This window comes from Leptinotarsa decemlineata, unplaced genomic scaffold (genome assembly GCF_025532065.1).
Source record: "Leptinotarsa decemlineata unplaced genomic scaffold, Ldec_3_MD MMD2_P_RNA_scaffold_5, whole genome shotgun sequence".
Lineage (NCBI taxonomy): Eukaryota > Metazoa > Arthropoda > Insecta > Coleoptera > Chrysomelidae > Leptinotarsa > Leptinotarsa decemlineata.
Window position 1 is genome coordinate 8050870 of NW_027412532.1, and position 21167 is coordinate 8072036.

The 21167-nt window shown below is 36.9% G+C and overlaps 4 protein-coding genes across 6 annotated transcripts in view; 1 reads left to right on the forward strand and 3 right to left on the reverse strand.

Moving 5' to 3' along the window:
- Positions 1-842: 842 nt before the first annotated feature.
- Positions 843-10678, reverse strand: carmine (AP-3 complex subunit carmine). The gene is made up of 9 exons (XM_023161466.2): positions 10472-10678; positions 10185-10416; positions 10073-10132; positions 9902-10023; positions 9681-9840; positions 9514-9627; positions 8699-8885; positions 8467-8618; positions 843-1465 (listed from the first exon to the last, which is right to left on the reverse strand). Exons 1-9 carry the CDS (start codon positions 10504-10506, stop codon positions 1280-1282), a joined length of 1248 nt encoding a protein of 415 aa, XP_023017234.1. The 5' UTR covers positions 10507-10678; the 3' UTR covers positions 843-1279.
- A 646-nt stretch (positions 10679-11324) lies between these two features.
- Positions 11325-12157, forward strand: ND-ASHI (NADH:ubiquinone oxidoreductase subunit ASHI). The gene is made up of 3 exons (XM_023161465.2): positions 11325-11488; positions 11547-11767; positions 11886-12157. The coding sequence occupies exons 1-3, from the start codon at positions 11407-11409 to the stop codon at positions 12099-12101; spliced, it is 519 nt and encodes a 172-aa protein (XP_023017233.2). The 5' UTR covers positions 11325-11406; the 3' UTR covers positions 12102-12157.
- On the reverse strand, positions 11361-16356 carry LOC141487620 (uncharacterized). Its single transcript, XM_074186779.1, has one exon. The coding sequence runs from the start codon at positions 16354-16356 to the stop codon at positions 15139-15141; it is 1218 nt and encodes a 405-aa protein (XP_074042880.1). The 3' UTR covers positions 11361-15138.
- Positions 16357-17815: 1459 nt separating this feature from the next.
- Positions 17816-21167, reverse strand: part of shi (dynamin-1 shibire) — a 38326-nt gene continuing 34974 nt past the window's right edge. For all 3 annotated transcript variants that reach the window (XM_074169454.1, XM_074169452.1, XM_074169453.1), the window contains one exon: positions 17816-18181. In XM_074169454.1, coding sequence (XP_074025555.1) covers positions 18118-18181 — 64 coding nt within the window. In that variant the 3' untranslated portion in view covers positions 17816-18117. The remainder of the gene's footprint in view (positions 18182-21167) is intronic.

The following is a 21167-nucleotide window of genomic DNA, read 5'->3' on the forward strand; positions in this document are numbered from 1 at the left end:
AAAGGTCAAAAAATGAGTTTTTCGCGATTTTCGCGAGCCACCGATTTTCGCTGGCATGTACACATTGTCAAGGCACGTTGTGCTCTAATTTAGAATCACCAACAGTGGAGGATTCATTTGATTCCAACAAGGCGACATGCGGTACATCGCTATTAACGTTACATGTACTCTGGATGAAGATGAAGAAGAACAAGAAGAAGAAGAACAAGACGAACAAGCACAAGAAGTTCAAGAAGAAGAATTTGAAAGTTGCGACTCGGACTATTAAATTTCAATACTTTTTTTAACTGAAATTGCTTTTATCTTTTCGATCTCTGCTAATATTCATTTAAGTATTTTGAAATAGTTTCAAATTAAACATTTTCACAACTGGCTCGTGTAATAGGCCTACTGAGGAAACCACGTTAAAAAAAACGCGCTAAGTACACGACCTCACAGGAGGCGTGGAAACGTAGGAAAAAAGTAGTAATACATTTTTTTTGTAGATAATTTTATGATCTACAGTTTTTGTCTGAAGTAATTTTATGATAAATCTTACCGTTTTGCTGAAAATCGCGAAAAACTAATTTTTTTGACATTTGACCTTGAATAAATGTTTTTCCAAAAAGAGGAAAGATGGGGAACTTTCAAATTTAATTTTTAATCATATTTTAAACAATCTTACTGATTTTCAGCTTAGTGGGAATTTAGGTAGCTTTGAATGTCTAAATTGACCGGATTACATAACGAAATTTGTTTACAGAAACACAGACAAAACACCGAAACCTTTTGATCTTTCTGCCTACCGACGGTACATTTCTTTGTTGACAAAAAATGTCACCGGCGACAAAAAATCTTCAAAATGTTTCTTGTTTTGACAACTCAAGTTTTTGTTTTGTCGAAATCAACACAGTTGTTGTTTTGATGTGGTTTTGTCCGTTTGGTGGAAATTCGCATAAGAACTATTCCGCAGAGCTATAATCGATAAAGGGGCTACAAGAATAGGGCACAATATTGGAGTTGATACTACGAAAAAATACAACGTGATTTGTATATAAACATAGTCTTGGTAAATCTGTTTTTTAAAAAAGAATTGAAACAAACTGTCAATATTTTCGTAATATTTATAGAAAAATTTGATCGTAAGATCACCAGAATATTCAAGATTTTACCCACTTCAGTGCGAAAAGGAAATTTCGAAGGAGACAAATTGTTTTTGCAACAGTAAGCAACATTTAACGATTCTGAATGGAAACGTATACAATCAGATTGATTTGATTGCGTAGTAAAAAGAAAGGAACTACATCCTAATTTGGAATCTACCAGCCTTCGTGATATATTTAACTCCCTTAAAAGGCTTGTATTTTTCACCATACATGTCCAACCTATTAACTTTCAGGCCGCTGACCGCTAGTTGACTGATCGTAAAGTGGACATTTATCGATGGGTTGATTTCTGCTGTATTCGATCCGCTAGCGATGGAAACCTGTTGGGAAAAATATTTTAATACACAAAGACGGTGATATACGAGGTCCATTCAAAAAATAAGGTGAATTTTGATGTCTGTCAAAAAATATTTATACATCAATTTGTCCTTGAGATCTCTCGGCTGTCCTTTCATGGATCTCTTCGATCTTGGGAACAGAAAAAAGTCACAGGGGGGCAAATCCAGTGAAAAAGGTGGCTGATGCATTAAAACGGAATTGTTTTCGGCCAAAGAATTACGAACGAGCTAGCAGGTGCATTATCATGATGCAAAAGATCAATTTTTTTCATCTAATCATCTAAAGGAACAATTTGTTCAGTCCATTCTCATATGCAGTTGGTAACCTCGTTCACAGGCAGATGGGGCGATGATAAACCAGTTCTTTGTTGTTTGCTTCAGTCTAGTTCGAGGAATAATACTTTGAAGGAATTAGATTTTAAATTTTCAGAAATCATCGACTTTATATTGATGATAGACACTACCTTGCACTGACGAGTGGCCAAACAGCCCGAAACTGCAAGTGTGTTCTAATAATTGAAAATCTAGTGCGGCAGTTGTATCGCCAACAGCATATGCAGGAATAACTTCAGTGAAGAATCCTGCACTGACACCTGTCAGATATAATCCACCGCCCTTCGTAGTATTAGCCAGGGTAGTAGTTGTTTTCTGTTAGATGTCAGTCCATTAACCTACAGTGTAGGGAGTTGAGACTGTCCTGAACGAATTGTGTCTTTAGATGATTTTGATTTATAGCCAGTCTTCAAGTATGCCCACTGACTATATGTGAAAAATATTTTTTATAGCAGAAAATCGCCGAACACATTTCTAACTTGTATGCCTCACACCAACAAACATGATAAACAGCTAAACTATGAAGATGTGTTCGAGACGGGTGAACCAACATAAAATTTTAAAAAATCGCTAATCGAAGGTACGTAGCAAGCAAAATTTGAACATTTACCTATTTTTTGAACAGACCTCGTACAACTGAAAAAAAGGAAGCTTCAAAAATAACTTTCATGCTACCACTTCAAGGGTTAGGGTGCTACGATAGCCAGAGTTGATTCAACTTTATATAATGGGTTAGACAAGTTGCCTTGTAGTTTTCAAAATCGTTTTTTTTTTCATTCTGCCACGCCTGTCGTTGATACGGCTGTGGTATCTTTCGAATAAAATCAAGTCATTGGAATGGAGAATTATTTGATATTGAAGAAAATTTGAAAATAATAAAGCAATTTCCCGACGATTTTTGCCGATCTACAAAAATATTTTCGTTCCTCTAAATAAAAGTTGCCCGAGAAGTTTTTCACCATTTGTTCAATCTTTTTATAGTTCTAGAAGAAATGTGATATTTCGAGAAAAATCAACATGTCGCCTACATCTGATAAAGATACAGAATGCCAACATCAAGAGTATAGGTACAGATGACCTACATTAGTAAAGATATGTGGTATAGTCGAAGTCAACGATATTGTGCACATTTAAAGTTGGCGGCATTCTCAAATGTCAAAAAAACCAATACATATTTTTGTTATCTGTTTAAAATGTAAAAACGAGTGTCATAACTCGTTTTCCAGTGTAGTGATTCCAATAGCGATGGTGAACAATGCGAAAAAGAGATACCAATGAATAAGATTCGGATGCATTTGAATATTAAAATACATGAATAAATGCCTTTGCCATCGTTGGCCTAGCCCGAAAGCCTTTCAACTGGCATCTTCCCTCTATCTAACGCCACCACTATCAAGGGAACCCCTACTCCTCCGAACTCTCCCCCCCAGTGCATCACCGCCGCAGAGCGACGCCAATGCACTGAGAGGAATCAGCGGGGTAGAAGACCCATCTCTTTATTTCAGTAATAAATTTTACAATCATTTCTCCATTCACCATCTCCATTCTCTTCTTCCATTCTCTCCATCCAATTCTATCTCCTATCAAACATCTATCGATCACATGCTCTGCCGCTTCCGGCTCCCCATACCCACACGGGCAGGGAACCTCCGGGCCCAGTCTAAATCGCGCCAGGTAACCCGGAAAGTTCCCATGCCCTGTGAGCAGCTGGATCGCCTTTCGCGACAGATCCAATGATTCATACCCAACTGTTCTACAAAATCTGTGGAACAGTCGCCCAGTCGTACCCCTCTCCCAGTCCCTTTGCCATTCCCTCTTTATGTTCTCGTTCACACGCTTTCTCTCCTCCAGTTTACTTCAGGTCAGTTACCTGACCTGAAGCGTTACCTGCTCCTTATTCATGCCCATGTGGGCCTCTTCATGTGCCTTCAAATTTTCCATGTTGCCGATGTCGTGCCCCCTCTTCCATATAATTTGGATACGTACTCCCCTCTCTCTCCTTTCCTCAACCATCCTTTGTATCCTTGCTATCCTTTTATTCCCCACTCTTCCTGCATTCACTCTTTCAACCGCCATTGCCGAGTCACTCACTACTCTCATATTCTCTTCCATACTCCACATACCGATCACCCGCTCTATTGCCATTGCTTCTGCTTCATTCACGCTGCTTTGCCAGGTAATCCTTTCGTTCCCTGTAGTCCATTCATCCCCTCTCCTTTTGTACGCCCATCCGATTCCCATTCTTTCTTCCTCTATCATCACTCCTGCGTCCAGATACACTTCAATCACCTCTTCTCCCTCCATCTCCTCCAGCAACTCCCCTTGCAGCCAGAGGAAAATTTTATCTTCGCCTTTCACTCTTTCCTCTATCTTCCTTTTTCCATTCGCTCTCCATTCATGGTGTCTGGCCCATCCTTCTATTTGAAGTGGCGCCATTCCGGTTATAACACTGAGTGCCGCTGTTGGCGTCGTTCTGTAAGCTCCACATGAAGCCAACAGAAACGGCCTCTGTGCCGCACTCAGCTGTCTCTTAACCCTACTGTCATGCGCCCTTTTCCCCCAGACTTGTACACCGTACAGTGCCGCAGGTTTGGCCACCCTTTCATAAATAATCCTTACACATTCTCTCTTTAATCCAACATTCTTCCCGGTCCATCTCCTCAGTTTCCCTGCCAGCTCACTCAGTTTTCTCCTTACCTCTTTGTGGTGGTCTATGAACAGTAGTCCTGTGTCCACCACAATTCCAAGATATCTCACACTCGTTTTTTGTTCAATCATTCTTCCATGCATTCTTAGAACCGGGATTCTTACATCTCTACCAGTTGGTATGAACATGCATTCCGTTTTCATCTCATTATACTTCAGCCACATCTCCTCCTCCCAACCTTTGCATTCGTCCCATACCAACTTCCATCCATTCTCTATGCTGTCGACAGAGTTACCCTCGATGATGACAAGCTGGTCATCCGCATAGGCGTGCACTTGTACTCCTATTGCTCCTATGCCTTCTCTGATGTTCATCCTGTTGATTCTCTCAAACCATGCCTCCATCACTAGCAGCCATAGGGTTGGTCCCAGGCTTGACCCCTGTGGGCAGCCTCTGTTCACCAATTCAGAGACCGCCCCACAGGTTACTGTTCTCTCCCCTATGAAGCTCATGCATGTTCTGCCCACATTTTCCGGCATTCCCATTCGCCTCATACACACTTCAATCGCCGGTGCCCATGCGGTATTAAAGGCGTTTGACAGGTCCAACGCCACAACCAGACTATGTCTCCTTCCTCTCTTGTTTTCTTTTATTCTACTCACCATTCTCTCTACTGCCATTACCGTATCCATTCCCCCCTGAACCCAAATTGATTCGGGGAGAATTTCAACTTTCTTTCACACCATACTTGCATCCTGCCGTTAAGAAGCCTGTCCAACATCCGTCCCATGCCATGCCTTCTTCGGTATCCATACAACCTTTGTTCGCTTCCACGCTTCGGGAAAGTGCCCTCTCCCCAAACAGGCGCTGAATAGTTCCACCATACACTCTCCCTTCCATTCCATCACCTTACGAATAACTTCGTTCGGGACCCCATCCACTCCTGTTGACTTCCCATCGAGCAGCTGCTCAGCCACAGCTGTCAGCTCCCCGATAGTAAACCCAGGCTGATTTTCTCCCCATTCTTCCTCCTCTCTCTCCCTCCACCAGCGCCTAGTCGGGGTGTCTCTCAGGGGATCGTCCTTGGGGAAGTATTTGCCCAGCAGATACCTGCTGGTCTTCTCCCTCCCCTCAGTGTAGGTACCATCCTCCTTCAAGACATTCGAAGGCATCTCCTCCGCTCTATCATTGTCGGTCCCATGGATTTTCATCCTGGATCCGCTCCACTCTCTCCCTCAACCAATTGATTCTTGCTCTCCCTATCGCTCTCTTATACCTATTCCTCTCCCTCCCATACTCTTCCATCCTCCGCCTCCTCTCCTCTCCTCCATTCGCATTTTGTGCCTCCCTCCTTATTCTGCTTACCCGCCTTCGTAGGCTTTCAAGCTCTACGCTCCACCATTCTCTCTCCGTATTCATCACCTTTTCGCTCCTAGGTATATGCTTCATACATGCTTCCTTGATTCTTTCCTGAAGCTGCGAAGCTTCTCTGTCAATATCCTCTTTCGTTTCTAACCTCCCAGTCTGGTATCCGAGCATCATCTGTTCGACTCCAGCCCAGTCAGTTCCTCTAACATTCGCTACTAATGCTCTCCTCACCTTAGGTAACCCCATCAAGCAATACTCAATCATCCTATGGTCACTCATGGTTTCCTCCATGCACACTCTCCATTCATTTACCTGCATACTCTCACTGATGGTTAAATCAACCCAGCTTTCCCCTCTGTTGCTGGAGAAAGTGGCCGGACTTTCACAGTCGTTCTCTATCATGTACCCCTTCTCCATCACCCATTCTAGCACATCTTCTCCCCTCTCATCCGTGGTGTTTCCACCCCATGCTACATTTTTCGCATTCACGTCTCCAACCAGAATCTTTTTTCCCTCCCATTCGTCGAATATTCTCCTTATTGCATCCATTCTCACATTCCTCTTTCCACCTGGCTCGTCGTACACATTCATAATCCTAACATTTCCCCTCTCATTCCCTACCACTATGCCTATCCCATTCATGCTTCTAGCATTCCTGAGGGCGAGACTATCGACGGTGGATCGGACCCAGGTTCGTACCTTAGTGCCCTCCCCACCATCGTATTTAACCCACCCTTCCCATGCTGGTTCTCTAACCCAGGGTTCCTGAATACACACTACTGCAGCATAACGCTCCTCGGCGGTCTTCCGCAGTAGTGTGGTAGAATCCCTCCCTTTTCCCACATTAATCTGCAGTACCTTGAACATAGTTGGTACGCCTTCTCTGCATCTCCACCCTCCTCACGTATACTGGGCACTTCGGATCTAGTGCCGAGTGCCTCCTTTCACCCACTACCACTCCGACTCTTTTGCAATTTACGCAGCTGAGTCCTCTATCACCCCTACACTCACGCCCTTCGTGTTGCCCTGCGCACTTATTACATGTTGGTTCCTGCCGGCATGCTTTGGTAGTGTGCCCAAAGTGGCAACACTTAAAGCACACCGCCACGCTGTTGTGCTCTTCTACGTATATATATAGCCATGTCCAGACTCAGCACTCCTATCATTTTCCGGAAGAGCTTAGCATTCAGTTGTAAGATCACATCCTCTCTCCACTCATTCCTACAATTTCTCCTCTTTCTCACCACCATACTCTCTAGATCAGCTTCCGTTAGGTCTTCACCCAACTCTGGGTTCTGACTCAACAGCAGTCTGATCAGCTCCTCGTCCCCATATCCCTTTTCAACTCCCGTTAATATTAAAATACAGAGAGTATGTTTCAATGTATATAAGAATCTACATCTCAAATTTGGTTTCGAGGGAAACAAACTATTACAAGCAACATGAGATTTGACCGAAATTCTTCGCTCAATTGTACGTAAAATAGTCAAAAACAAACCTTATGAACGCAAGACGCGATGTGATACAGGATTACCAAAACCTTTAGATGTTCATCTTATAAAATCATTGAAAAAAACAATATACGACTGTTACAAAAGCAATGAGATTCCAACAACTGAAATCATAAGGAAGAAATTGAATATTTCCGGCCATAACGTGAGCTGCTGTGACAAAACTCTTCAGAATTGGATAAAGAAACTAGGATTCAGATTTAAAATAATGAACAAACGTCAAGCAGTTATGGAAAGCAGAAGAATAGTGGAATTGCATAACACATACTTAGAACAAATAACTGAATATAGACAAGAACAACGGCAGATTTTCTATTTGGACGAAACTTGGTATGACACTTAACAACACAGTTACGAAAAGGTCGACTGATGGTTCGGGAATATATACATCTAACATGCCTGCAAACAAAGGATCGAGACTAATCATTGTGCATTGCGGAGAAAGTAAAGGATGGGTTCCGAATTCTTTGAAATTATGCGGAAAAAACTTGAGGAATGCAACGTTGACTATCATAAGAACATGTAGACTAATATTTTCGAGGAACGGTTTGAAAACACATTGATCCCAAATTTGGATGCAAATAGTGTAATAGTTCTTGATAGAGGAAAGATGAAATCCAAAGTTTTTTAATGGATAATAATTTGTATTTTGAAGATTACTATATCAAAAACCAACTACTTGAAGATTTACAGACAAATACATTTGAAAAAGTTCATGTCCTTGAGAGTATTGCTGAAAAGTATGGACACACTGAGACTTCCTCCCTATTTTTGTGTTTTCAATCCTAAGTAGTTGATTTGGAGAAAATTGAAACAAAGCATCAGGTGTAAAAATAATTTTCCAAAATTGGATAAGAAAGTAATAGAGCTAATTAAAGTATGTTCAAATTGTAATTTATTATGTATAAGTGCATATATGTACTAGATATCTTAATACATGACAAAAATAATCTGAGATTATCAAATATGAATTTCCTTATTACCAGATTAATAATCCCTAGATTACTCAATCTGATCCTAATACCAGATTAATGATACTGAAATTACCAAAACTGTTGATGAAAACAGGCCTAAATACATGGATAAAAATTAGCCATTGTTGCTCAGCGCCTGAAAACACTTACCGAACCCCTGATATTAGGCAACTTGGTAACATCAATTTTTCCTATATCCCAATGGAGAATCTTGGAAACAGGGTCAAAATTGTATTTCCCTTGATTTGCAGTCAGAACACAATTCAGAATGCATTTAGGAAACATTACCTCAAGCTTAACACCTGAAAATGGAATTATTAGGTAGTTTATTTTGAATTGAAATTTTCGAAGCATCATTGAATAAAATTTATCTGATTTTCACCTTCAATTGTTCTTCCCATGGTCTGCTTAGGCCCCACAGTCAAATCTAAACGAGCCTGTTCACCAGTTTTGATAGACAAGTTGTGTCTAACGTAAACGGGTATAGCCACTACACTCTGACTACTAATGTGGTAGGAAATCAATCTGAAATTTCCGTCTGGTGGAATGAATGAAAGTAGTCTTTCAGCCTGCAATAAAACAGCAACTCAAAATAAAAACACCTCCAACACCAAAACTGTGGATAGACTATTTCAAAGTTTTGGTGAATGAAATGGGAGTACAAAAATAATAAACATCTGTTCAAAAGTTGAAAACATATATAAAAAAAATAGAGCATTTGTGATCTAATACCAGACAGCCCTGTTTCTACCTGTCATTGAGTCTCATCAGTGGTGCTAGGCTTGTTTTTGGCCTTGCAGTAAAATCTATAGTGGGGGACAAAGGACAAATTTCATTTGGTAGTCTTTAACTGAGTATTGTCACAATTGCATTGATGATGTCTTCGTGAAAGGAAATGTTATTGTCTTTTCTTATTCAGGATTCTTCTTTGAGGGTAGTTGAGCCCAACAATGCTCGTGGTTCAACACAGCACAAAACTGCACTGTATGGCTTTGGATCACGAATGATTTTTTCTATCTCTGGTTTTAACTAGTTACTTTGCAGTGAAAGCTGCAGAGAAAGACAGAGGACAAAACGGACTGCCTTAAGAAGCCTCGTTGATTTCTCTATCAGTCCCGTGGATGATGTCTTCATAATGAAAGATATCACTGCCTTTGCTCAAAATTCATTTCTATATAATATAGGAATTTTACATACCTCCCATCTTTTAAACCTGACACAAGGATGAAAACTAACATCATCAAAAAGCCTAGGGTTGATGAATGACAGAGTGAGGTCAGGCATTCCACTCAGTTTTATGCAACAATCAATCTGAAATCAGAACATTTTACTAGAGCTGAATGAAACTTTTTACAGGACAGTACATATCCTTGAATTTCAGCAAAAACGGTGGCACCAGATTTGTCAATTATAGCATCAACTTCTTCAATGACATCAAAATAAGCTTCATTATTCGTGTACTTTACTCCTGATCTTCTCCAAGGGATATTAGAGAGCTGTCCAGTAGGTAGAGTATTACTGACACTAAAAAATAAATCATAGGACATTCAAAATCAAATTTCATTGTGATGGGACCAATAGTTACTTAGTTTTGCCTGTCACAGTATTTGCAATGGTTCGAAGAATGTTGGGTGGCTTAATCAATTCTTTGAGAATATTGCTTTCCGTAGCCAAAGGAAAACCATTATCTAACATTTCATCTAAAAGCTAAGGTCATCTTTTAAAAACATTTATATCCGAAATAGTAACTCTTTACCTCATACACGACCACATAGTTCTCTTTGATGATAGATTCCGTACAGTCAGAGAAGTAATCCTAAAATTATAATGGACTTATGAAAAACTTAATGATAAAGTACTGGCCCAACCTGAAATATATCTACAACCCTGTGCAGGAATTCTATAACAAACAGGGGAGGAATTTCTTCCATGCATACTGCTACAAAACTCACACCACCTCTTTGTATTGAAATAAGGTAATGATGAGGTGTGGCAATCACTGGGTTGATATCCTTACCGTTTGCCCTTTGGGCTTCCAAGTAATAATCACATACTGAACGGGGTATAACACTTCTCCAGTGTTTTTCAAGGAAAACGTCACTGAAAATATAGTATTATTCTAATGCCTCAGAATAGATATTTAGACAAAACTTACCCCTGTGAATTTATTATAAATAAACTATGGATCATTATTTTCAAGATTATTAAAACTACTAAAATCGACCCACTAAAAAAGTTGGGTTATGTATTGTATTTATATCATTTAAGGTGCCTCTCTACTTTTCAACCTTTACAGTACGAACTACGACATATTTGAAAGTTGCGACCTGTGACATTATGGATTATTTCTATATGAACTATATAACATTTTTCACTTGAAAACATCTTTCAATCAGGTTGGTTGAATATTGTGTAGTTAATGTTGAAGAAAATTGGCTTCTGGTGGTTCACTATTTTTTCTATAAATATGTTTTTTCAACATCGTGAGAATTAGAGTGAGGAACATCTAGGTTTGATAATTCAAATGGTAAACTCTAGGAAAGTATTGAATACCGCTGTACTCACAAATATTCTTTTACAGAAATATGAAAATCTGCGCTATTCAAAAAATATTCTTCTGTGGCTTAGACCAAGAGGTAAACCCGAATCTTGCCTAGAGGGGAATATCAATGAATGTTCCTGTGTTAATAACTTCTCGAGTCAACTTGAGAGTATATCTCTATTCACAGTCTCCTCATCCATGTAGTTCGAGTCAACTACCTGACTCGAACTAGATAAATATTAGAGATAAAAATGTCTGATCGAAGACGGGTTCAAATTCACTACTTTCGGGTCAAGATCATGTATCTGGTGGGATTGCATTTTAACGGGGTATATTTTTCAAATTTCAATCCCTTATCTTATAACTTATTTCTCTTGCCCCTGCCACAGAGTATTGTTTGGTTCAAAGATTAACTGCCAGGACTTTTACGTAATATGTTCTGTAATTCTGTGAAAAGTTCTGTCGAATAGAAATGACAGACGTCTCTTGTTGTGTCATGTCATTTACTGAATATTTATTAACCTTAAACTTCTCTGGGATTTGAAAAAATGAATTCTTTAATGAAGGGACTCAAACCTCCCAATACCTGGATGAAAAATAACACTGTTCTAGTCACTGCCATCAGAAACCGTGAGTAATTTTGCGAAAAAATCCTAAAAATGTATTATGTAACTGAGGCGACTTTTAGACTGGAATAAGGACTACAAACCTGGCCCCTATCCTAAAACGGAGGCTGAAAGGCTAGCAGCTGCTAAAAAATATAATTTACTTCCTGAAGAATATGAGCCCTATCCAGACGATGGGCAAGGATTAGGTGATTACCCAAAACTACCAATGATATCTGTAGATGCTAAAGATCCATTTTATCCTTGGGATTACCCCGAATTGAAGAGGAATTTCAATGAACCTGCAAGTATCAACATATATTTGGATAATCTATTAATTTTTTTTTAACTATTCATTGAAATACTGTTGCAACTCAAACAAACAAAAGTATTGAATTCATCATGATCATTATGATTTTTAGGTCCACGCTGAATATGATTTGATTAGAGCTGATCGATATGATTGGAGTCTCAAACTTCAGAAACCTTTATGGTATTACTGGGCCCAATTTCTTGGATTCATGTTTGGTACATATGCCATCTATGCAATAATGGAAAATTTCAAAATGTTCCATGCCACTGTTCCTCCACAGTATCCAAAAGAAGGAAAGAAATACTACACTTTTGAAAAGGAATAATTTGTTGATGATATAGGATTAAGCAAAATGTCTTCAAATAAAGTCTTGGAGGAAAATATCATTTTAATTATTTAACTGTTCCTAGTATCAATATGAAGATTGACTGATACTCACAGCGAGTTTAAAATATTTAGTGAACTATTTCAAAAGTTTCTCTCAATTTATATATCACTATTTCTCTTTGACAGTATTCGTTGATATGACATCTATTTGGTAGCTAAATTCAACTTTTGAAGTGGTATTCAGATCAATGGAAAAGGCAAAACAAATCAAGAAACATAAGTTATCTGCAACTAGCTGAATATAAATACAACTAAACCTAACACAAAAATGTCTACCTGATCATGGCATTAAATTTCTCATTATAACATTTACTTTCATTCTATATTATGAGTTTCTCAATGTTTTGCCAACCCAAGTGGTTGACTATCTTCAGTAGTTTTCTCTCTCCGAGTCTGTATTTAAATCCTTAAGAATGGCTTATAATGGGAAATGTTCCTCCTGAAGACATATTTCAGAGGCGTGCTGTTCTGTTGACTTATATTCCGAGACATATGACATTTTGTGCACCTAACCTATCTTCCTCTATATAAATAAATAACAAAACAACCGTTGTCTTTGTGGCTTGTGGAGGTGGTATTGAACTATAATTCATATTTTGCCTTAATTGTTGATTTATAAAGATAATTTTTCTTTTTTAAAGTAGAATATCTAGGTACGTATAAATTATTTCAACTTGATATAGGCGCTGTTGCCAATATATGAATTAGAAACAAATCCCTTTAAAAATTAAAACCCAACATTTTAAACACCAATTTGAATACTTTTCGAAGTGAATTTGAAAAACTCATGAATTGAACTCAACTTCATTTTGTTCAAACTTGACGAGTTGAAGAAGAAAACACAGAATGATGATTACTCGGTTTTATTTACCACGTTTTCTGATTTCAAGAGCCACACGAAAGCTGGCGCGAGTTGCAGACTCTTGTTCAGTATTCGCTTTGGTAAACAAAGATTGCTGCGATTTGAGTCCGCGTTTCAAAGCTTCAAATGTTTCCTTCCGCAAACTTCCTGTATACTTGGAGTAACTGTGAAGATGTTTCGATTCACAGTGTCGTTTAATGTTATAGTCTTTGAGAACAGCTATGGTTTCATTACAAATTAAACATAGCGCCTTATTACTGGACTCAATCACAAAATACTGAAAATTCCATTTTTCTTGGAACGTTCTTCATTCACTGTCGATTTTTCGCTTCTTTTCCATACTAACAAATCACACATAAAAACAATAAGTCAAATCAAAATACTTTTATTGACGGGTGTTACTTTATTTCACAATAGACAGTTTCGCTTCCTTCGTCTTTCCTACGCAGACTAACTCGCAGTTGCGCCGCTAGCCTTTTTATATGCAATTATTACTGCCATCTCGAGGTGATCGGAATACACTAGCTAGAACCAGAACTTTCTCGAACCAGCGCGGTAATTCCAAATATTTAATTACGCCTAATGCCACCTAGCGAGTAGCTGAAAAAGATAGTACATAGTACCACTACTCGCCACTAGATGTCGTTAAGTGTCACAATACACAATAATAATTGATATGCAAAAAATGGGTAAGTTTGCTTAGGTCACGCACTTTACAACTATCCTAGTCTAGAAATATAGTTGAGGGCAGAAATTGGCCCTTGGAACAAACTGAAAAAATCATTATGGCCCGAAGGCTTCAAAGTTTGGAGACCCCTGATCTAGATCAATAGGTTTTAAACTTAGAACTCTTATTTTTCGTTTTTACCTTCAGTGCTGAAATTATGAGGCTATCTCATGTTCACAGATGACCTGAAAATTTAAAAATATTTGCAAACACTTAGGAGGGACAATGTAATGCAACAAAAAGATTTTAATCGAGTCTATGAATTGAGATCTGAAAATAAATGGCTTTGCGACATTGATGAATATACATATATCTCTTATGTTTGATTCCTAACCTAATGGAGTACCTTCTGAAAGAAATACAGAATAAAATACCTACTCGTTACATACAGTCACTACCCTTCAAAACTCATAAGAAATATCCCACAGAATGTGACAAGTAATTTCGGGTTTTCACCAATTAACAGTTTCAAAATTACAGTGCTACATAAAGTTTGATCACAGGGTGAATTGTAATATTAAAGGAATAAATAGTGGCTGGTATACGACCTGGAAAGCATCTAAAATAAATGTTTGTGATCTGTCTTTAAAAAATTGTGTGTCGAGACTATCATACAGTGATAATAAATTATTTAACAAATGAGTTCCAGCCTCTCCAAAAATATGTTTATAATTTCTGCATGGGTTTCTCAATAATAGGTGAAACTTACCTAAGCTATTACCAAAAGGACACAATTATGCAAAATGTTTCCCAGACAGCACACAAACGTCTACTGAATAGATGTCCAATTTATGTCCAAACGATATCTTATGGATAATCCATAAGATATATATTCCAAGTTCGCTGAACTTGAATTAGATATCCAAAGGATATAGGGTGTTGTCTACTACAACTCTGCTACATAAATAATAAATTAACGCGCCTAAATAAAACCTTTCATTGATAAAAATGTTTCAGGACAGTATATTTTTTTAAATTGACAATTTTTGCCTAGCTTTCTACTCCTCAACATTGAATGCTAAGACTAGAAGTTAATTGCATGAATTATTAGTTCACCATACTCTTCCACATTAAGTACACTGACTAATTAACAAATAATCGATTGCATAACTTTCTTTGATTTTTCTACGGAATGCAAGAAGAAATGAAGGGCCTCGGGGAAGAACGATCATAGTCCCCTGCACCAAAAGTTTCAGTATTGCATTTTTTAAGTTTGAAGTCGATCAAATAAATTATAAAAGCTATGAAAAAAATGTGTAAAGCTTGTTATGATGTAGTACATGATTTATTATACATTAGCAGACTTAAAAAAACACTTGTAACATATCCAACTTAGAAAATGAATTTGAAAACAAAAGATCCGTGGACTTCGATCGTTTTTGCCAGTTACTGAGGTTCATCAATTGGTGGATCGTCTGCGTATTCAATGTCGTCTTCTTCTCCTTCGTTCATCTGAGGGGCAATAACCAGTGAATTGTAGAATGCTTGAGAGTCGGGATTGGTCAAGAACTGTTTTAAGTGTATTAGATCCTTCAATTTTGCAGCTTTAATGGGCAGCTTTCCACTGTAAAGTTCTCCCAGAGCATTTTGCTGGCTAGGCGTTTGTGGCTTCTTTTTATCTTTACCTTGGTGTACAACAAAAGCTGCTTTCAAATAGCTTCCAAAGTAGTTTGGCTTGTGAATCACGAACCTTGGCTCTTTTTGATCAATTTTCAAAACTCTGATTGGCCTTGTTTGCATAGGACACTTTTTAACATAAATGCCAGAAAGAAAGTTTGTCCAAGTTTCAAATTTGACTTCTTTAGCACAGTCAATGACTCTAAAAGGTGAAGGTTTGATTCTGCTATTTTTTATAACATCCCTCCAGTCATCGGGTGTCTCAGTGTATGATTTGATATTAATAAGGCTCATATCCTTATCTCCCTCCATATAAGAATGGCCTCTTATAGGGAAAACTACTTTAACAGTTTCAAACCGTTTCAATGTATCAACCATGTAGTGTAGGAAACGCATTACTGTAAAGTTCTTATTTTGGCCTGCGCATGAGTCACAGAAGATAACTAGATGTTTCACTGATGGGCTCAAAATATGCTCAAAGTAGTGTTTGAGCATAGAACAAACATCATCAGCCCCCTTTTTTGCAACACTCTCATCATAAGTGTAAAATATTGAAGTTGACTCTGACAACATATGAACGTTGAAAGAAATGAAATTCAATTGGCGTCGATAGTACACGTCTGACGTTGTAATATTTGGAGTAGGCAAATTTTTCTGATAATCAACAGTAATTGCCTCAATCTCTTCATTTTTGTTGGATTGTTTACGACAGTTTCGTTTGATTGAATAAAACTTTTCACTTCTAGCCAAATGAATTTTTTTCTCTGCTTTCTTTTTATTTAGTTCTACCGCTAATGAAGTTTTAATTTCTTCGTCAGAAGCCTTGGTAATTTTATCTTCTAGCACAGAAATCTCTGATTTCATTATATCACAACAGCTACATGTATCTTTCCGAGGATAACCAAAAGAAATATTAAAGTTACCATCAAAAATATCACGGAAAGTTGTCAAACCGACAGTGTGCTCTTTGTTAGATTCGTTGTACATTCTGTGTAATTTTGCTTTATTTAACTCTTCAGGCAAATATACCCTTGCGGAATCTTTTAAGGAATAGTGGGATTTCCTCCCTTTAAGAGATTTAATAAAGTTAAAAACTTTTGCTTTAGTCTCTTCAGGCAACTGATTGGGTCTATTTTTATGTTTACCATGATCATCCACCTGAGCCTCACCAAATTCAATCAACTGCTTCTTTAAAGTTTGAATACGACGGTTTGTAACACCGTGTAAGAATAAAAATGCTTTGTGGCAAACAGTTACATCTTGCAATGTGTTATCATCAACACGTGCACGCACACGATAACAATAAGAAGAAACATGATTACTTGTCTCTTCAGCATCTAGTCTATTGCGTCGCCGTTGAAATGGAACAACACTAATCAATCCAATCAAATACTGATTCTGTTTGTTGTAATCACCCAGCTTATTGAAGTTTGATATTATTCGTTGCCGTTCCTCAGGAGAAATCACTTGAAAACACTTACAACGAAAACACCTGCAGTTCTCTCCTATCTCATTACTTGAGGCTCGCAGTTTTTTCATCACATCTTTCATTCTACCGGTTTTCTTTCTCTTCTTTACATTTCGTTGAACACTATTTTCATCTACACTGTCTGTTTCACTAAAATCACTCAACATTATTTAATTAAAAGTAGAAATAGGTTAGGTTCAGCGTATGTTTACATTCAGAACAAAACTGAACAGGAAACAAAGAATGCCCTGCTGCCGTGAGTGACGAGGATTGAGGGAGGAGAGAATTGGACCTTGATCACTCTTGCCTGCCTGCGCATGGACTCTGATCGTTTTTGCCCGTTAGCTCCAATCTTTTCCCTGTTATAATTCAGTGACTATGACCTTTCTTGCCAAAACGATGTTACAGGGAAATACTGTCTCCAATAATTTACACGTTCCCACTGTAACCTATGTTTGGCATTAAAATGGACTTTAGATTTTTTGTATCTTCACTAAGTAATGAAATTAAAAAAATTAAAAATTATAACTCGTGTTTTTGATTCCTTTTGAGGATATTAACGAAGATATCACAATTTTCAGTATTGATTATTGTCAACAAATATGAGACAGTATTGAAAGTTTCCCGGCATTCTTTTATATTATTCGAAATGGAACCATTAGGGCCAAAAAACGAAATTCGACAAATCCAGTTTTTGGCGAATATTTCAAAAACAACCACTGATTTTATCGATCTGAAAAGAAATTATTCTAGTTCCCAAAATAGACAACTTTTGTCTCATTTACCCGACCTTGTAAGTCTTACCACTTCCGAGATAGCAATAGTGGATCATCTAAAAAAACGGCCTGTATATTTATTACCCATAAATATACAGGCGACTTATGCGACCAAAAATTAAGTTTGAAAGTTAATTAACTCAATCCAAACAACCAACTGATCAAAACCATTCCGATATCTCTACAAAATTACATAAAAAAATATTAAAAATAAATTTAATACAAATAAACAATATATACATAAATACAATTAGTATGTAACCTAAGCACTGAAATGGACAATTGATCTATTTATTTTAATAATACTATAATATAAAGACTAGTCTTTCCAAAAATACCTATTAAAATTGTACCAAATCAAAAACAGGGTCGCTTTGCTCACAATAGTAGTCCAAGAATCACAATATTTAATTCTCACTCTGCAAGAATTTACATTGTTGCCGATAAGCTTTCACCATTGGTCCCAAAGACAGGCAACACTATATACTCTGACTAGAAAATTTCTCAATTTGGTCTTCCTGTTTGTGGCCTGTCGGGTATTCTTGGAGGAATATTGGGTACCGGTCTACTGAAATATCCAAATTAAAATAAGTTTGATTGAAAAAAAAAATATCCGTATAATCCGATGGACTTTTTCAAAACAAGAATTGAAAAGGATAGGTTTTTCAATTGGATTAATTTTCAGAAAAAGTTTTGGCTATTTCTCCATCTTGATACAAAAAAAAAACATGTGGGAATCTTCCAAAGAAAGGAATGAACAATTTCAAAATCAACTCCATACAAAGATGTATAGATCATGCAAAGAAGTTTCTTTCAAACACAAACTGGAAGAAAAAACCTTCTCGAAACAACTAGTTTCATATAAACATGAAAGAAAAATACTTTTATATGAATATTGAATCATACAAAAACACTTCTTTCTATCCAGTTTGTACTTCAAAAATTCCGCCATTGAGGATGACAGTGTTTCCATGTAAGTGAAATTTTACCTCTTATACTATATTATGTAGCAATCCTGTGAATGATATCTGATTCAATTCCGTAACGAAATTTGAAGTACACTGCCCGCTAATGCAACCACAAATGTCAATAGAAAACATTAACATTTCGCAAACCCCCCATAGAGTAGCCCTGCCGCTACCCTAAAATCAGGGTTCAAGTCATTTTTGTACGTTTACGTACAAGATATTTATGGGCACTACCTACAAATGACAACAAAAAACTTATGCTCTTTTCCTACTTCTATTCCAAATCTTACATGTTTGAGAAGTATCATATAATCTCCCAGAAATTCAGCATGGGTTTGCGTTTTATGAAGGTTTGTGGATAAAAAACAAACATGGATACTTGTTAATATATTCACATCACAAATTTTACTTTTTTTCAGTTTATTATAGAAAAATTGAAAAACATTGGCATCATAACTTCACCAAACCGAAAACCATATAAATCTCACTCATTGAGATATTTTACAAATCCTTAAAAGGAATGCAAGTTTCCAGTAAGTTAATTGGTATATTTGATTGACAAAAGTGGATAAAAAGGAATAATTCTTATTTAGATTTACAGGGGTAAATTTTTAGCAGATATTTTCGGGAAAGTTATCAATTATAAAAAATTAACTCTATACTAATATGTGTAGATCATGCAAAGAAGTAACTTTCAGACTGGAAGAAAAGGCCCTTTCTTTGGATAATCCCCACTTTTTTTTATAGGGATGATGTGAAAAGCCAAGACCTTTTATTCCCGAATAATAATTATGTGATAAACCTCAGTTATATCCTAATAGTTTCAAAAATACTATGAAACTGCACAATTTCTATTTTTATTTCTTCTCATTGTAGGATGGTGAAAAAATAAAAGCACTTCAATACATTTTTTTGTATCAAGATGGAGATGTAGAAAGCCAAAACCGTTCCCAATAATAAATGGATTCTGAATGTTTCACTGAAATCAAGAAATAACTTCTCTGCTCAATACTATATTCAGATATTTTCGGTTTTCATTTCATTTACTGTCGCTAGGTTACTTAAGAATATATTCTTAATAAATTTGAAAAGAGTGATACCTTCTCTATTTGCTGAATTCAGTTTTGACCAAGTTGATAACGTTTCGTCTTCTATTGGGATAGACACCATCAGTGGTATGCGATTTGACTGCGAGAACGAAAGTTATATCTCCAAGCCTCAGCAACGACGACTGATAATGCCTGCCGCAGTAGCAGATGAAACGTTTTTTTACTTCAGGTACCACGGCCTACCAGTCTCTGGAGTTTTGTTCTCTTCAATCATGAATCCGGCCGTGAATTTCAAAATTGTCAACAGTTTCAATTTTCAATTTCTTGACTTGTTATATCAATTTTATTTTTCTTAGAAAGTTAATGTTCAGTAAATGTGCAATTTGCAAGAAGCATTTACCATGGGACAACAAAATCATTGTATACGGTGCTATTCAGTTATTCACGAGATAAGAAATTTTAAAATCGAAATGAAGGTAGAGTCATGAAACACTTGAAAATCATATAGGGTTAGCCGGAAATAAACCCTTGTCAAGAGCCTTGTATATTTTTTTACCATTTGATCGAATTCTCTTTTCAACGATACAACACATGAGGTCATTTCCATCCAAAATGGCGGCGTAGAAGCCATTTTCTTCAAATTCACGTACTTTTTCTTAATTTTTTTAATGTCATATTTTACTTCAGTCATTTTGAAAATCATGATGGGAAGTGATACTTTTTGAACTTTGTAAGAAAGTAAGTAGTTATTAACTCACAATGATATAGAGCAGTTTCGATACTGTTAATTTTTCACTGGTACAGAAAAATGGGCGGCATAGTATCTTCGATACTTTTTTGTAGTATAAGAGGTACACCATGATGTCTAAATTCAAAAAATATCAGTTCCCATTAATATTTCCGAAATAAATAAAGGCCATTAAATAAAATAAGTGGAGAAAAATAATGTAGACAATGTACTAAAAACAAAAAAATAATTCGGAAGGTCCTAGGTAGCAGTTATTACAGCAATCTACGGTGTTGATCAGATGAAGAAGATAATAAAATAGTAGGGTAAATATGTAAATCCTACGCCCAACGATTTTATTATTTTTTTATCTGATCAATACCGTAGATTGCTGAGGAAAGTGGTGAGTTGACTGCTACCTAGGACCTTTCGAATTATTTTTTAGTTTTTAGTACATTATCTACATCATTATAATCTGATACAGAATTTATCAAAACCGTTGAACATAATTTTTTTACTTATTTTATTTTCAAGTTTCTAATTTTGTTACCCCATTCTCTTCATTCTGAGGTAGTTGTGAAATAATATGTGATTCGACATTTTGAAGCTGCGGCCATCTTGGACTTTCAATGATACATATTTTATTAAATTGTATTGTTATCAAAACCAAATATGTGAACCAAATATCAGATCACTCTGTCAACAGGGAAAGGGAATATTATATCCGATCGAATGACCAAAAAATACATACAGGGTGCTTTTCAAAAGTCTTCAATTGACTTTATTTTCGGTTTCAAGTGTTTCATCAAT

Coding starts and splice junctions, on each gene's coding strand:
- carmine (XM_023161466.2), bottom strand. CDS start 10,506: ATGATCCATAGTTTATTTATAATAAATTCACAGGG. Junction 10,417..10,471: donor TTTATAATAAATTCACAGGG/GTAAGTTTTGTC, acceptor CTATATTTTCAG/TGACGTTTTCCTTGAAAAAC. Junction 9,841..9,901: donor ACTGTGACAGGCAAAACTAA/GTAACTATTGGT, acceptor TTTATTTTTTAG/TGTCAGTAATACTCTACCTA.
- ND-ASHI (XM_023161465.2), top strand. CDS start 11,407: ATGAATTCTTTAATGAAGGGACTCAAACCTCCCAATACCTGGATGAAA. Junction 11,489..11,546: donor AGTCACTGCCATCAGAAACC/GTGAGTAATTTT, acceptor GGCGACTTTTAG/ACTGGAATAAGGACTACAAA. Junction 11,768..11,885: donor AGAGGAATTTCAATGAACCT/GCAAGTATCAAC, acceptor TATGATTTTTAG/GTCCACGCTGAATATGATTT.
- LOC141487620 (XM_074186779.1), bottom strand. CDS start 16,356: ATGTACAACGAATCTAACAAAGAGCACACTGTCGGTTTGACAACTTTC.